The following is a 17,918-nucleotide window of genomic DNA, read 5'->3' as shown; positions in this document are numbered from 1 at the left end:
CTCAGATGGAGCATACACACGGCTGGGATTTCCGGCCAAAAGCTCTTATCTGAGTTTTCCCGTTGGAAAACCAGTTCGTGTGTACGGGAGAGCAGGTTCTCAATTTTCCCATCGGGATTTCCGACGGACCTTGACCTGACGGGAATCCTGACAGTGTGTACAGGGCAAGCAGGTTCTCTTTTTTCTGCGGTTTTTGGCCATTTTTTTTCCCAGTTTCCGGCCAAAGGCTCTACTCGCAGTTTTCCCGTCGGGAAGCCTGGTCGTGTGTACGGGGCATAAGTCTCACATCTCTGCAAAACCCCATAAGAAGGTATATGACAGCCTCCAACCAGGCCATGCTCCTAGCACGTTTCACTCCGCCACAAGAGTTTAATCATTAATTCCCTGTGACTAAGCTCCGTGGTTGGAGTGAAATGTGTTGGGGGTGTGGCCTGGTTGGAGCCCAGGCTGAGGCTCTAATACACCTTCTTATGGGGTTTTGCACAGATGTGCGACTTAGGCCTCGTACAGACGGACGGACTGTTCGCTGAAAACGGTCCGCCGGACCGTTTTCAGCGGACATGTCCGCCCGGAGATTTCTGTCTAATGGTTGTACACACCATCAGACAGAAATCTGCGTGTACACGATACACGGTGACGAGGCCGCGCCAACGCCGCGACGATGACGCGGCGACGTGCGCGGCCCTGGAAGTTCAATGTTTCCACGCATGCGTCAAAGTGATTCGACGCATGCGAGGGATGGCGGCCAATCGGACATGTACGGTGAGTCTGTACAGACGACCGAACATGTCTGACGGACAGGCTTCCAGCGGACATGTTTCTTAGCATGCTAAGAAACATTTGTGCGCTGCAAAACGGTTGGCTGGACAAATGTCCGCTGGAAACCTGTCCGGTCGCGGACCAGTTTCAGCAGACATGTTCGGTCGTGTGTACGGGGCCTCACAGGACTTTTCCCTTTTCCATTAGATGTCTAGAGCTGGGACGAGCTCTGTCCTTGTCTGCACTCCAAGCCATTGCTACACAAGAAAACCCGGTGGAGCCTTGAGCGGCACATGTAAACTTAGTTTGGCTTCTTCTCAACATAATACAAGCATGTTTTCTTTCAAATTTGCCATCCTAATTTTTACTTTTAGAAAAATCTAAATGAAAAACAAAAAAGATTTTTCTCGCCAACATTTTTGGCCTCATCACCTTGCACATCAATGGAAAGTGCTTGGCTCATCTTCGTCACGCTGTTCATTGAACTCTTAACTTCACAAGTATAGTTTCCTGAGTCCTTCTGCTGAGCTGATAAAATTTTGTACGTGTCAGACGTGCTGAATGGCTGCACATTCACTCCATCTCTGTAGAAAGCCAATTGTAACTCTTTCTTGCCACGGAGGGGGCTCAGCTCTGAGTTTAAAGCCGTTTGGCATGAGAGGACTACACTCTCCCCCTCGAATATCGGATCTTTACTTGCCTTTAGTTGTATGTAAGGGAACGGCTCTGAAAGAGACATTAAAACCAATAATTAAATCACTTTTGAACAGACAATTTCCAATTTTTACAATAACGGTTTGCAAAAAAAAGGGCACACTAGCAATTTGCTACCAACAACTAGCCAATCACAAACCCCTTTGCATCTTTATCCCATGTGATTTCAATAGGGTCTGGGGGCTGTCCACTTCCTCATGGCTAAGAGCTGTCTCCTACCAATCACCAGTGGTGTATTTAGGTTTTGTGCTGCCCTAGGCCTGACTAAACTATATGGAGATAGGAGAAAAGAGGCCACATAGCGTAATCCTGTTTAAAATGGAATTATTTAATTACAGCTATAAAACTTACATCTAGCTGGAGTTAAAAGCACTTTGTATACAAATGGGGCGGCAGTGGAGTCCTCCCGACGCGTTTCGTGGTCATAGCACTTCGTCTGGGGCCCCACGAAACGCGTCGGGAGGATTATATCGATTTTTGCGCTTTGGCACCAACCAACAGGTGCAACAGTTCACACTGCACCACGTGCCCAGCGGCACCATATTTATTTCCTACAATATGGGACTTGTATGTTGTTGATGCACATTCTGTTTATAATTGTTATGTGTTTTTACATTTTTTGGCAATTGATTTTCATTATTGACAGTAGTGTTGTCCCGATACCGATACTAGTATTGGTATCGGGACCGATTCCGAGTATTTGCGGGAGTACTTTTACTCCCGCAAATGCCCCCGATACCTAAATAGAATACTTCCCCCCTGCCGCCACCGCCAACGCTACGCCGCATACCGCCGCATCCCCGCTGCCGCCGCCACTTGGTTAATACAGGCAGGGAACATTAAAGCTTTCATTTGAATAGCTGTAGTGTTTCCCGCCGCGCCGTGTATAGACACTCCCCCTTGCTCGGGTGAACTGTCCAATCCCAAGCAAGGGGGAGTGTCTATACGCAGTGCGGCGCGAAAGACTACAGCTATTCAAATGAAAGCTGTAATGTTCGCCGCCTGTATTAACCAAGCGGCGGCGGCAGCGGGGATGCGGCAGCATGTAGGTAAGGGGAACATGGCTGCATATATGGGGGGGACATGGCTGCATATGTGGGGGGACATGGCTGGATATGGGGGGGATATGGCTGCATATGGGGGGACATGGCTGGATATGGGGGGGACATGGCTGCATATGGGGGGGACATGGCTGGATATGGGGGGGGACATGGCTGCATATGGGGGGGGACATGGCTGCATATGGGGGGACATGGCTGCATATGGGCGGACATGGCTGGATATGGGGGGGACATGGCTGGATATGGGGGGGACATGGCTGGATATGGGGGGACATGGCTGGATATGGGGGGACATGGCTGCATATGGGGGGACATGGCTGGATATGGGGGGACATGGCTGCATATGGGGGGACATGGCTGGATATGGGGGGGACATGGCTGCATATGGGGGGACATGGCTGCATAAGGGGGGACATGGCTGCATATATGGGGGGGACATGGCTGCATCTGTGGGGGGACATGGCTGCATTTGGGGACACATTTAAATAAAAGTATCGGTATTCGGTATCGGCGAGTACTTGAAAAAATGTATTGGTACTTGTACTGGTATCTGGACAACCCTAATTGACAGTCAGTTTGAGCGCTACACATTTATTTTCCTTTTCACTTTTTGCTTTTTATTCAAATGAGCCGTGTTAGCAGCTTCCATTCACTTATTATTGGCAGCGCAAGGTATCCACCTTTTTTTACTCTGTTTACCAAAAGTATGTAGAAGAATACATATCGGCCTAAACTGAGAAAAATATTGCTTTTTTTTTCAAAATCTTTTTTTGATCATCGCGCAAAAAATAAAAACCAGAGTGGTGATGAAATACCACCAAAAGAAAGCTCTATTTGTGGGGGGAAAAAGGACGTCAATTTTGTTTGGGAGCCATGCTGCATGAATGAGCACGCAATTGTCCATTAAGGCGACGCAGTGCCGAATCACATAAAATGGCCCAGTCATTGGGCAGCCAAATCCTCTGGGGCTGAAGTGGTTAATGGGGAAGAGGAAAGCATTAAATATCTCAGAGTTTCCAAACCAAAAACTAAAAAGAAACGTTTGGCCGCGCACACACTTCAAGTGACAGGAGTGTTCTAATCATATCGCCGACTTTAAAGGATAAACTGTAAACACGATGTTACCTGTGATTGAAATGAACACTTCCGCACTGTAGGTGTTAGTAGTAAAAGGCAACTTCCTTGTTTTTGTGCAGCGATAGGCCCCAGTTATATTCTTGTAGGCTTTTCCAATCAGCAAATTGGAATCACTGTCCAAAATTTTCATAAAGACTCCGCCCTTGTAAAATTCCACCTGTTTAAAGTCCAAACCAGACCGATGGTGGCATCCCAGGATCAGATCATCACCTTCATTGATAATAGGAGGAGCTTGTAGGATGAGGTCACCTGAAATGTAAAATATTATCCTAAGTTATTTTAGAGTAACGTACTTGCCGCCAATGTTAACTAGTCAACCTATCCAAAAAACATATTTTTATTTAGGGTAAAAACTGTGGGATACATCATCAACTTCTCCCATATTTCATTGAAAGTACTGCCTATGTACAAAGTTGTTCACAGAGGAAGGTGGGCATGGAACTGGAAAAGGATCTTGATGACCAAGTTCATGAATGTCTAAAACCTGAGAGCCAGGGGCGTCGGCTAGCCGTGGCTGAAGCCCCGAATGTGACCCCGTAAAGCCCCGAGTCTCACGGTGGCAGGACTGCATTGTTAGCCCCGACCTGCCGAGCGAGCGCCAGGATCGATCTGATCCCGAGTGCCGCTGAATGTAGCCGAGTGTGGTCGAGTGCGGCCGAGTGTGGCCGAGTCCCATAGCAGGTCCCGCCTTCTGGAGCCTGCGCAACGCCTTATGATGGACGTCCCATTGGTCCAATGCCGCGACCGCGAAGGCGGGAATTACAATACAGCTGCCGTGCCGGGGCCACATCCTTGCTTGGCGCTCGGGCAGGCCACGGGTGGCTCTCCTCTCCTCCTGGGCTCTCCTCAAGGCTCCTCGGCTTTCCTCCCCTCCAGCCAGGCTCTTCGGCTCTCTTAAGGAATGACTGCCTGCTGCTGTGACACCGCTGAGCTGAGGTAGGTCAGAACCGTCAGAAAGTGTAATAATGTGTATGTAAATGTCAGATAGGTCAGTGTAGGTAGGTAACTACCGTCAGTGCAGGTAGGTCAGTGTAGGTAGGTCAGTGTATGTCAGGTAGGTCAGTGTATGTCAGGTAGGTCAGTGTAGGCAGGTCAGTGTATGTTAGGTAGGTCAGTGTATGTAGGCAACTACCGTCAGTGCAGGTAGGTCAGTGTAGGTAGGTCAGTGTAGGTAGGTCAGGGTATGTCAGTGTATGTCAGGTAGGTCAGTGTAGGTAGGTCAGTGTATGTCAGGTAGGTCAGTGTAGGTAGGTCAGTGTATGTAGGTCACCACCGTCAGTGCATGTAGGTCGGGTAGGTCACATGCTAGCCAAAAAAAAAAAGCTGCGTCACATACAAACCGCCCCCCTCCCCCCGGTTAACGGCCTTGGACTTTGGGCTGAAGCCCCCAGTCCTTTTTCCTAAAAGTTAGTCTCATAGGCAGCAGTGAGCTACTCTAGTGTCAGTAGTTGTGAGCCCGTTCATTCCGAACGTATCTCTCTTTATGTACACTTGGCGATCCATTGGTAGAACATTTGTTGGACTAATGTCAAAATCATTGGCCCTGCCTGGAGGAATTTTCCTTAAAAGATTTTTCTTATATTGTATTCTTCATACCAAGTGGTATAGTGATAACATATTTAGTTGATGAACGTCACAAGAATTGGCCCGGCCTGCATACATTTTCCCATATTTTCTCGAATTTTATTTTTTTCTAGGAACGTCAGCTCCATCTAGTGGCTGAAATGCTGTATTTTTTTCCGACTAAGGTATTTCAGAGAAAAAAAATCTGAATTTTGGGCACTAGATGGAGCTGAGGATCATAAGAAGTATTCGTAATAGAGAAAATACAGGGGAATTCATTCAGACTGGGCTATTGCATGTAACGTTCATGCAACAAAAGTGTTATAACTAGACCCCTTGGTGTGGATAATACAATAAGAAAAACATTTTGCTTTTTTCCCCCCCCCTGGGCTATAATGACAGTGTCATACAGAATCTCAACTTTTAGATGTTACATTATTTTGTTTTCAATTAAATTGGATAGTTTTGCATAGAATTTAGAAGAGGAAGTTCATGACCCATTTTCAGGGCCGATCCTAGGCAGGGTGCACAGGGTGCTTTGCACCCAGGCGCCTGTAGAGGTGGGGGCGCCGAAGTGCCAGAGTTCTCCCCTCCCTCCTTCTCTCCTTGTTTGTGTCCGTCCAGAACTAATGTTCTAAGCATAGGTGTGTGTCCGTCTAGAACTGATATGTGAGCATAGGGCAGCCCGTCCAGCCTGGCAGTGCTCGGGAGAGGGGCTGCTCCTCTTCCTGACCTTCCAGAGGGTTCTAGTTTTCAGTGCTGATGTGCAGGAATGAATTCCTCACACTGGGAGTCTTGGATCCTGCACTTTCTTCACCAACTCCAGTTGGAATGCCTCCCCCTCCCATCTCTATCTCGGGCTGCACAGAAAGAGAACTGAGGTGAGTCACAGTGTTCAGTGTGCTGTGTGCTGGAGGATGGCATCCCTTTATATGTGCTCTGGGCTGCCCCTGCTCTAGATGTTTTATGGCATGGTAGATTGCATAGGATACACAGCCTCTGCCCATTCCTGCGCCTCAGTAGTCCATCCTACAGATGTGATGTATAATGAGATGTACCAAGAGCCCTTTCACACTGACAGTGCTGCGGCGTTGGCTGTAAATGGGGAGGAGTTAGTAAAATGACTTCGCCCATGTGGGATGCCAGAAATATTTCTGCACCCAGGCGCATGTGACCCTAGGATCGGCCCTGCCCATTATATCTACGTTGGGGAAGTTTCCCACCACCATATTGTTATTCACTTGAAGGTGCCCTCTTTACGTTTGGAGGAAACCACCACACATAGAAAGACTTCTTTATAGTAAGAGCTGTGAATATGTGAAATAGACTCCCTCAAGAACTAGTTATGTTTTTAACTGCTTAACGACCGCGCCACACCGATATACGTCGGCAGAATGGTGCGACTGGGCAGATCAACGTTTATATACGTTGGCCCTTTAAGAGCGCCATTGTGGGCGCGCCCGCCGCGAGCTCCGTAAGTCCGACTGTGGGTCCCGCGGAGTCGATGTCTGCATGGGATACCCGCGATCATCCCTCGGTGAGGAAAAACGTGGAAATGCTTATGTAAACAAGTATTTCCCCATTCTTCCTAGTGACAGGACACTGATCACTGCTCCCTGTAATCGGGAGCGGTGATCAGTGTCATGTCACACATAGCCCATCCTCCCCTACATCTATCCTAATTTCTTCTTCTTTTTTCCACCATCCCTCAATCTAGCCGTTTTTCTTGCTCTTTCTCTCCCTTTTTATTTGTTGTTCCCCCACTTTTCCTTAACTTTCCACGTAATCTCTATTTTTATTTCTTTCCTTACTCCTTGGGGGTGGGGAGTTGGGATGAGTGGCAGTGGGGATGGGAGAGTTGGGATAAGTGGCAGTGCTGGTGGGAGAGTTGGGATGAATGGCAGTGCTGGTGGGAGAGTTGGGATGAGTGGCAGCGCTGGTGGGAGAGTTGGGATGAGTGGCAGTGCTGGTGGGAGAGTTGGGATGAGTGGCAGTGCTGGTGGGAGAGTTGGGATGAGTGGCAGTGCTGGTGGGAGAGTTGGGATGAGTGGCAGTGCTGGTGGGAGAGTTGGGATGAGTGGCAGTGCTGATGGGAGAGTTGGGATGAGTGGCAGTGCTGGTGGGAGAGTTCAGCCAACATAGGTGGTCTTGATCAAGGTCATTTGCTGATCTGAGAACTGTAGTGGGGACTTTTAATGGGAACTAAAATCACAGGTAGTGTTACTCACTATGTCTTCACTTCAAATTCCTCACCAGTCAGCTGACCTAAAGTCTCTGCCCCCCCAGCCATGTTGTGAACTGAATGGGTGGCTGCAAAGAGGCTGAGTGAGCGGCTGTGGGCTCCAGGGACAGCCCTGCTGGGTGGCTGCAAAAAAAGGTGCGGGCTTCAGGAACAGCCCAGGATTTGGTGACCCCTGACAAATCATCATTTGACCCCCGAGGGGGTCCCGATCCCCAGGTTGAGAACCACTGCTCTAAATCAACTGTGAGTATAGGGTTCTGTATATGGAGGTTTTCAATTTCTTAATTTTTGTTCTATTGGTTAACCTAGATGGCCATTTTCAATTGGATTGTCCAAATGGATTAACTGTCCAGGCAATAGCAAAGAAAGTAAAGGGAATCTTCAGAACGGACACAGAAGCAAGAAAATCCATCTGACTCTTTGCAATTCTACTAATAAAAGAGCTTTATTATGGTTTAGGTCTTCTTTTGAGAGTTCTTCCTCCATTCCTGTCAGAGGACACAACAGGAAGTGAGGGGAAGTCTCCCAGAACGGAGAAGCACAGCACCCAGATGCAATGGTAACCCTTTCCCATTCATCACGATATCAAGATACCTCTTAACACAACTCAACTCAACTCATTCAATTCAAAACTAAGAAAAGTTTGGTAACCAAAAAAAGATGATATTTAATCTAGTAGAGAAGTAATTGGTTATTTTGTCATTTTTACTTACTGTTGGAGACGTCCAACCTGACAGGGTCACTTAAATGAGTTACGCTGGACCGACATTGGTAATATCCGCTGTCATTCACGCTTGCAGATTGAATCGTAAATCTCTGTTGGGTTTCTTTAATCTTCTCGTTGTCTTTGTACCAGTAAAAAGTCTGATCTCCTTTCATGTTGGAATCCACATTACACATGAAAGTCATGGATTCCCCAGTAATAATTTTCCCGAAATTTGGCGTGAAAGCCACCACGGCCATACCTAAAAAGACACAATACATTCAACAAGTATCATTTTTTTTGTTTGTCCGATTGTTTTCATCTTTTTTGCGGAAAATTTGCTAGAAAATTTCTTGTTCTCTACTAGCTTTTTAGTGTTTTTCTGGTTTTGAGCAGTGAGGTATTGAACTTACCTGGGTTTGGTTCGAGCAGGTTTTGGCAAACTTCAAAGAGAAGTTTGGATGCCACACCTGAATCCTACTGAAATCAATGGGAACGGAATGTGTCAAAAATGCCCATTTTATGGGCTAATAGGCAAAGAGTTGTCAAAAAGTAGCATTGGGGAGGGGGGTGGCACTGCCCTGGGGAACATTTACCAGTGCAAATAATGTTTATATTATTACTAAGCAAAATAAACTAAATAAAAACACAAACAGAGGGCATGTCCATGATGGCACTGGGTGAAGGCTGCTTTTAGCAGAGCTCTCAGAGCCACAGCTTTTAGCCCCCATCCTAAGGGTGCATTAAGGCCTCGTACACACGATAGGTTAACCAGAGGACAACGGTCTGATGGACTGTTTTCATCGGTCAAAACCGATCGTGTGTGGGCCCCATAGGTTATTTAACCATTGGTTAAAAAAAAAGGCAACTTGCTTTAAATTTAACCTTTATTCCTAACCGATAGGTCAAAACCGATCGTTAGTAGGCACAACCATCGGTTAAAAATTCACGCATGCTCAGAATCAACGCATGCTTGGAAGCATTGAACTTCGTTTTTTTCAGCACGTCGTTGTGTTTTACGTCACCGCGCTCTGACACGATCGGTTATTTAACCGATGGAGTGTAGGCGCGACGGACCATCAGTCAGCTTCATCGGTTAACCGATGACAACGGCCCTTCAGACCGTTCTCATCGGATGGACGGATCGTGTGTACAAAGCTTAAGTCTCATTTACCCTAGAACACGTTTCAATCAGTGGCATCCCATGCATAAGGGGCGTAAGGGGCACTGCTACCCCGATCCATGCGTCCAGCCCCCTAATCTACACACCGGATGCATTGGATTTTAAAACATTTTTTTTAGAAGCACATGATTAGAACCTGATGACCAAGGGCCAAAAAGGCATTTCAATCAATTTCTATATTAAAGGGGTTGTAAAGGTACAATTTGTTTTCCCTAAATAGCTTCCTTTACCTTAGTGCAGTCCTTCTTTACTTACCTCATCCTTCCATTTTGCTTTTAAACTTCCTTATTTCTTCTGAGAATTCCTCACTTCCTGTTCTTCTTTTCTGTTACTCCACACAGTAATGCAAGGCTTTCTCCCTGGTGTGGAGTGTCGTGCTCGCCTCCTCCCATGGACTACAGGAGAGTCAGAACGCCCACTAACACATAGCTCCTTTCTCTATCTGAAACGTAGAGAGAGTCCTATGGCCTTTTGTTTCATACATGTTCCCCCGGGATGACCAGTATGTAGCAAGTCCAGAATGTGTCTCCGGAGGGTCTGTGGAATGATCACTCGATCTCTCCATAAAACACAGTTGCCAGCCACAGTTAATTCCATACGCCTACGGAAATAAGGTTCATACTCCTGTGTGACAGTTGCAGGCCAACAGGACCCAGGAGAGTATTGTTTTCAGAAAGATATCCTTGGTTATAGGTGCTGCTATCTCCCCAGAAGACAAGAAGGACAGGCTGGTGTAACGACAACTCTTGACTGGTGGAGAAGAGTCCACGGACCTCCCTGTCAGTCGGGACATAGCGTCCGCATTAGCATTGGCATCATGACCACGATACTGAATTTTGTAGCTATATGCCCCCAAGAATAGGGCATAGCGTTGGAGGCGGGCCGCAGTAGTCTGGGAGATGACTTTGTCAGGGCTAAAGATCTGAAGGAGTGGTTTATGGTCCGTCAGTATGGTGAATTCCCTACCATACAGGTAAAGATGAAACTTCTTAATTGCCCATATCAGCGCAAGAGCCTCTTTGTCAATGTGTGAGTAATTGCTTTCTGCTTTTGTCAAAGACCTGGAGGCAAATGCCACTGGTTTTTCTGACCCATCTGGTAAGATGTGGGATAGTACCGCCCCCAGACCATAGGGTGAGGCATCACAAGCCAAGGTGAGAGGCTTCTGGAGGTCATAGTACACGAGCATGCGTGATGCCAAAAGCTTTCGCTTAGAAACTTCAAAAACACATTGGCATGCAGCCGACCAGTCCCATCTGGAGTGTTTCTCCAAAAGCTTGTTCTACAGGAACAAGGTGTGTGCCAGATCTAGCAGGAATTTGTGGTAATAGTTCAGCAAGCCAAGGTATGATCGCAGCTGCTGGACGGTGGTTGGGGCTGGAGCTTTGACTAAAGCATCAACCTTGGCTTCCGTGGTGTGTATACCCTCTGCATCTACAAGATGGCCACAAAACTCCAATTTAGGCACCATGAATTGGCATTTTGCTAAGTTCACTTTCAGACCCTGTTCTTGGAGTCTGAAAGTGAACACAAGCTCTACATTCTGCTTGTGTTCCTGGTCGGTCCGTCCCGTGATGAGCATGTCATCTAGCAGGAATGTCTGCCAAAATCTCGTCCATTTTTCGTTGCCAAATGGCTGGGGCAGAGGCTACCCCAAACACCATCCAATTATATTCACACAGTCCCTTGTGGGTGTTGACGGTCAGAAACTTGCGGGAAGAAGGATGGACCTCAAACTGTAAATATGCTTGTTTTAGATCAAGCTTGGTGAACTTTGACCCCCTGAAAGAGAGACAAAAATGTCATCTTCTCTGGGTAGGGGATACTGGTCTATTTCCAGTTGGAAGTTCAGTGCCATGCGGAAATTGCCACAAATGCGCAAATCCCCATTCGCTTTCTTTACCGGTACAACTGGTGATGCCCACTCGCTGTGCTCTACCTTTGAGATGACACCTTGTTCCTCCAGCTGACTTAGTTCTGCTTCCACACCTGCTCAGAGTGCGAAAGGTACTGTCTGAGCTTTGAAGAACTTAGGCTGAGCGTTGGGTTTCAGCTTGAGTCTCACACAGTCATGCTTTATTTTTCCCAACTGGTCATCATAAATCTTTGGGAACCGCTGCTTCAGGGACAACACCCATCCCTCATTATCTCCTAATGGAATTGTAACGGTGTTACAGGGACTTATGGCGATGTCTGGCATACCAAAGTAAGCAATCCAGTCTCTCCCAAAGAGAGGGGGTCCCCCATTTTCTAGGATATATTATGGCAGTCTCTTTGTCTGACCCTTGTACAATACCTTTACTTTTGCGTAACCCAGTGGGTTGAGTATCTGCTTTGAGTATGTCTGCAGTTTGATTGCTGTTGGGCGGACAGTTGTTCGGGTCTGAAATTGTCTCCATTTTTTCTGGGTGATAACTGAAACTGCTGCTCCTGTGTCTACATCCATCTTGAGTTTCTTTCCCTCAACGGTTACATCTACAGTCATTGCGGAGGGTGCTGAATGCATATGATGTATGTCTAATCTGAGGAGCACTTCCTTATCCTCTGACTCAGATGATGATGTATATCTTCCCACCATATATGTCTTTGTCTTGGGGTTCAGAGGTTGTTTATCTCGCACCTTCTTGCTACGGCAAACTCGTTTCAGATGGCCGGTTCTACCGCAATTATGACATGTCTGATCCATAAACCGGCAGACTTTGTGATCATGGTCTGTATTCCCACAACGGTAGCAAGCTGACTCCTGGCTTGGTGGGGGTCTGTATTTCCAGTTTGCAGCAGTTGGCTTGACTGCTGTTCTGAAAACGTCCTGCTTTACCTCTTCCCTTCTGCTCTGGGGGTTCAATTCCTCTGTATCTTTCACAGCCATTTCCATCACTGAAGCTATCTCAATTGCCTTTGAAAGAGTAATGTCTTTCTCTGTTAACAGTCTCTTTTGGGTCGACTCACAATTCAGTCCAATAACAAACTTATCTCTCAGTGCAGTAGGTAGGTACTCCCCAAAAGAACAGGTAGAGGCTAGTCTGCGAAGGGCGAGCACATAAGCTTTAATCTCTTCACCTGTCTGCTGCTGCCTCTGATAGAAACAAAATCTTTCTGCAATTTCTAGTGGTTTAGGATGGATGTGATCCTCTAGCAGTGTCAGCAGCTCTGCCAATGTCTTAGTTGCTGGTTTTACAGGGGAAAGCAGATCCCAAAGAGTGTCATATGTTTTGGCACCAACCACTGTCACAAATGTTGCTACTTGCCTGTTGTCTGGGATGGCATTTGCACTGAAATACTGTTCCTGCCTCTCAACCCAGGAACTCCAGGATGTCTGTTCTCCATCAAACTCACTTAATGTCCCGATTAATGACATTTTCCTGCTGGGATCTGTGATTGCTTGTATCCAGGTGACAATCCACAATGTCAATCCAAATTACTTTGTAAATCCCATGCTCGTCGCCACTGTTGTATCCTCTGTGTTGTGAGAGACACAATTTTCTGGTCTGGAACAATGGATGTTTAATTCAGGTCATCTGTACACTGCAACCTGCATCTCAGGACAGTATATCTTATCAGCTTCCTACATATGCTCTCTCCAAGATGGCTACTATGCCCCTTGACCCTTGTCATCACTGCTGGGTGGAGCCAGCCTTAAAGTGCCAGTACATGTGGAACCCTTCAGGTATAACAGATACAAAAATAATTTTACTGTTTTATGGCCTGGCATGCACCCATTAGTGGTTGCGTGCCATTGGGCCGTATGTGCGTCAGCGGGCTTATGCGGCTTTCCACTAATTATGGATGTGGGCATGTGCGCTGTCTTGCTGCCTCTGCCCGGGTCCTTTGGGCTCTTTCTGGTTGTGGGCAGCGATTATCGCCATGTTACTCCTCTTTTCTGTAAATGTCATATAGCCCCTTTGTCACTTTTCGTCTCCATGTATGGAGGACCGTTGGCGTGTCATCAATGCCTATGTGGATTGATGAATGGGGCGAATGAGATTATGACTGCCTCCCTCTTTGTGTGGGTTGCTGTTGATATGCCAGCTTTTTGGTATACCAGCTGTATGTGGGTTGCTGGCGCCGCTTGTAGTATACCAGCATAGGATGTATGGCACGATCGCGTCATTGTGATGCCCGCCCCTTGGGGCCGGACCTGTGTGCCGCGATGCCTGATGCAATTCAGTCATGATGCGGTGCCCTTCACTTCCGCCCATTCTCCCTTTTTGTCCCTGTGTCTAGGTTTGTAGGTGGCGACGTCTGACGTGTATTACGTCATGACTCCGCATTTCCCATTACCGCCCTCTCCCCTGTCCGGTCTGCGGCGACGCCTGACGTGAATCACGTCACAACGTTTTTTTTCGTCCGCTTCCGCCCACTCTCTGCCTCGGTTACAGGCAGTGATGGCTTGCATTATCACGCCCCACCTCTGGCCCCTGTCTCCTCCCTCTCCTCTCCTATTTAATCACCATTGCTGATCGGCCTTTTGTCATGGCCGATGGCAGTGATGCATGTTTGGAGGAATGTGTTGAGGTAGGTATTTTTACAGGATTACATGCCCTAAGTTTAATCCTTATGGGACTAATATTTTACATTAAATACTCAACTGTCTATTTACAGGGAATAATCACATTAAGGCCACTACACTTTGAAAGTCTGCTACAGTATTGGCGATTTCTCTGTAATCAGACATATCTGCCATTTAAAGGTATGTGTTGAGGATTTGTCGGTTTCTGAGCTAAGGGGATTTAGTAGGAGGGTTGCTATGGGGTTCCATATTATAGGGAGTACTTATTTATTTAAATTTATTCATTTCCATATATATATATATATATATATATATATATATATATATATATATATATATATATATATATATAATTTTTATTTTAAAATTGAGGAGTATTTCCTGGTGACTTCTTTGTCTGCCCTTGGGTGGTGCCCTTCGGATCTGTTGGGATTATTGGGGGGACCCCACTCTCTGCATGTGTCTTCTGACCCCCGGAGGGTTATCCTTGGCCTCTCTGGGGGATGCGCTGGTTCAGCTATGGGTCCTAATAGTGCTATGATGGGTATGACTTGATAATTCTGATTGTTATGCTCTTGCTGTATTTGTATGTACTAATAACTGATGCACTAATGTACAATATTCTAAAATGTTGTTATTTCTATCATATAGTATGACTACGCTTGGATATTATCCCCTGACGAAGGGACTGCGTCCCGAAATGCGTGGGGTTTTACCGGATCCTCGCGGGAATCTACGCATCAATATCCACGCACTGATCATGTGTTTTTATTCATGTATATATGTGTAAATTAATAAATTATTATTGTAATAATACTACTATTGTGTCGTTGCCCTTAAAGTCCCAACTTCTTTTGGGGGGTTCCTCTCTATTTTGTCTGTAACCCAGGGATGTTGGCAACCAAATCGGTCTCTCCTTGATGTTTTGCTTTATAATTTTACTGTTAGAGGGTCCCCACAACTTGGAAAATTCTATCACAGGGTCATGGCACTTGAAAAGTTGAGAACCACTGGCCTAAAGGGTCTGCATTATAAAATATAAGGCAAATTTCTTAAAAGAAAACAAAATCTGTAATTTCTAAACAGGATATTTAGGAGTTTATTTATTAAAGGTAACACACTGTTCAGTTTGCAACAGAATTTTTACTTTGCAAAGGAACTGTCCCTTAGTTTAGTACACCAAGTACTGACCTTCTAATAACATCTGTTATTTCATAAACAGCCTTCTAAACAGAAGCCAATGTTCTATACACACCTTGTATTTGGACGGAAGTCGCTTTGCTCGTCTTAGTCACAGTTCCTTGTTTATTAGACACTTTACAGGTATAAATCCCAGAATCCTTTGGCTGCACTGACTGAATCTCGTACTTCTCCGATGCACCGGGGTTCTGCACTTGCTGCCCATCTTTGTAGAAGGTAAAAACCAATTCTGTAGACTGTTTCCGGGGACTGAGGATGGTGTGGCAGGTGAGAGTCATGTCCGCACCTTCATTCATTGAGTATGGGCTGACTAATACTTCCGGGGGAGAAAAAAGATCTAGAAAATCAAATACAGGAGATACGGGTGAGAGTTGTAATTAAATAAATCAACCATAAGATAAAGAAATAAATATATTTTTATCTCACTTTTACCTTGCCTAGATGGTCCATGTTGTACAGTTAATCTTTTGACCTTGGTTTGGACTTATCTCTACGCAAAGGGCAAAACCTGACATCTGTTTTACTTTCTAGTTAAAGGGTTTGTAAAGAAAAAAAAAATAACAAACATGTCATACTTACCTCCACTTAGCAGCTTGTTTTGCACAGAGTGGCCCCGATCCATGTCTTCTGGGGTTCCTCGGCGGCTGTCTCTGGTCCTCCCCGCAAGAACTCCACACATTCATGCGAGCGGTTAAGTGTGTCCTAGGGATGTGTTCTAACTTTGTGGGGGCGGGGCTTACAATGACACGCCAGTGATCCCTGCTCCCGATGACAGGGAGCAGTAAATCAGTGTCATGTCACTAGGCAGAACAGGGAGATGCCTAGTTTACAAAGGCATCCCCCTGTTCTGCCGTTCCGGGACACCGGCGGACATCGAGACGCGGGTCCTGCGGGCACAGTCACGGAGCTCACGGCAGGAGCGCGCGCGTGCCCTCACGGTGGCAGATTCAAAGCAATGTACAGGTATGTTGCTTTGCACAGCAGTGCCATTCTGCCGTTGTGTATGTGCAGGAGGCCGTCGGCAAGCGGTTAAACCCCATCCAAATGACGGAATGATGGTATATTCAGTAAAGGGTACAGATAACACTACAATACAGACATTTTAGACAATTGTGAGTCTCCAGCCTTGTGTTGGAACAGTTTGGAGAAGATCCCATTCTGGTCCAGCATGGCTGTGGCCCAAGCACAAATCCATGAACTCCTTTGGGATAAATTTGAATTCCAAATGCAATTCCGGCCTTCTTGTCCAATATCAGTACTTGTTCTTTTGTCTGAATCGGAGCTTTCCTCCCCAAAACACACCCGGGGGTTAAAGCCCATGAGTTGGGGCACAGTTTGATTAGTTTGGTGTGGAGGAACTTTAGTTGCTTGCACAGAGGCCTGACCTCAACCCAAATTAACACTTGTGGGATGAATTTAAAGTAGAGGTCCACACAAAAATGGAACCTCCGGTGTCCGAATCCTTCCCCCTCCGGTGTCACATTTGGCACCTTTCAGGGGGTGGGGGGAGCAGATCCCTGCATTATTTGCAGGAATCTACGACACGTCCATGCACAATAGGCCTTACCGAAGATGGCGGCTGCAGTATCTGAGAGCCAAGGCAGAGATCGGCTTCAGGTGCCGACATCGCGGGCACCCTGAACAGGTAAGTGTCCTTATTTTAAAAGTCAGCAGCTGCAGTATTTGTAGCCGCTGACTTTAAAAAATTAATTGGCGGAACTCCGCTTTAAATGCCAAATGCAAGCCAGATCTTCTTGTACAATATACTGTAAGTACTTGCTCATTTGGCTAAATGGGACACTTATTCCGGAAACACATTCCAAAATCTTGTGGAAAGCCTTTCAAGAAGAGTGAAGTCTACTATATCCATGTAGGGCTCTTTCACACGGGCGGCCCGTTCAGGTCCGCCTGCCAGTTTTTTAGGCGGACCTGAACGGGCGCTCCGTGCTCCTCTATGGAGTCGCGGATGTCAGCGGTGACATGTCCGGTGACATCCGACCCGCTCCGATCCGCCAAAGTGTGACGGTGGTAAAACCTACTTTTCCATCCTTCTGGCGGATCGGATCGGGTGGACGCGGACAGATGGTCCATGTTCATCCGATCCCCCCATAGGGGAGAGTGGAGAAAAGACAATCATTTTGTTTCATAAAAAGGGAAGACCTATTTTAATGTGCATATATCGCGTGGTGACACTGCGAATGCACCTATATATAATGTGCCAACGCCCCGATATAACGAGAATTGAAGAAAGGACTAATAAGTCGGCTAATATATCGGCGTCATCGCTTCCTTGGGGACACATGCGGTACTCATTCTGCTGATCAGGCTGCAGGAACTAGCTTTGGTAATCCTATATAATATCCTTGGGTTCACATACCCAGGATCTTTTGGATTGCCTTATCATATGCTATTACCTATCTTGCCCAGCCCAGCACTGTGAGCTTTGAATTACCGCATGCTTTAGATCCCTGGATCCGAGATTTTAGTGCCTACCAGCACCTGACTGTCCGAACACCTGTATGCTTACAATTCAGTGTTTTTGATTATTTCCCCACGCTTGGCTGGCTTGATATATTCTGTCCGTCCAGCCACTGTGGGGTTAACACGCTACTGTCGCTTGTCTACCCCCAATGCGACCTATTTTTTAGATGCAATATCTTATGCTCCTGAGGAAGCGCAAAGCGCGTAACATGTCGAGCAAGCTCTTCACCAAAACTTTTGGAATACCACACTGGATACACAACTCAACATTGTACCTGTAACCGTGCTCTCTAACGAAGCCTATATATGACATGATTGTATATTGTTGTAATCACAGTTGTGGTATTAGTTGCTGACCTAATTTC

At 46.5% G+C, this 17,918-nt stretch overlaps 1 protein-coding gene across 3 annotated transcripts in view; it reads right to left on the bottom strand.

Annotated features, from left to right (window-relative positions):
- The window catches only part of LOC120920943 (Fc receptor-like protein 3), a 60,688-nt gene that overhangs the window by 16,924 nt on the left and 25,846 nt on the right, over window positions 1-17,918 (bottom strand). For all 3 annotated transcript variants that reach the window (XM_040333406.1, XM_040333404.1, XM_040333405.1), the window contains exons 9-12: window positions 15,128-15,409; window positions 8,190-8,441; window positions 3,660-3,920; window positions 1,192-1,485 (exon numbers count right to left, since the gene is read on the bottom strand). In XM_040333406.1, coding sequence (XP_040189340.1) covers window positions 1,192-1,485; window positions 3,660-3,920; window positions 8,190-8,441; window positions 15,128-15,409 — 1,089 coding nt within the window. The remainder of the gene's footprint in view (window positions 1-1,191; window positions 1,486-3,659; window positions 3,921-8,189; window positions 8,442-15,127; window positions 15,410-17,918) is intronic.

The sequence above is a fragment of the Rana temporaria genome, chromosome 13 (genome assembly GCF_905171775.1).
Source record: "Rana temporaria chromosome 13, aRanTem1.1, whole genome shotgun sequence".
Classification (NCBI taxonomy): domain Eukaryota; kingdom Metazoa; phylum Chordata; class Amphibia; order Anura; family Ranidae; genus Rana; species Rana temporaria.
The sequence above is the reverse complement of the archived record's forward strand: the minus strand, read 5'-3'. Positions and strand labels throughout refer to the sequence as shown.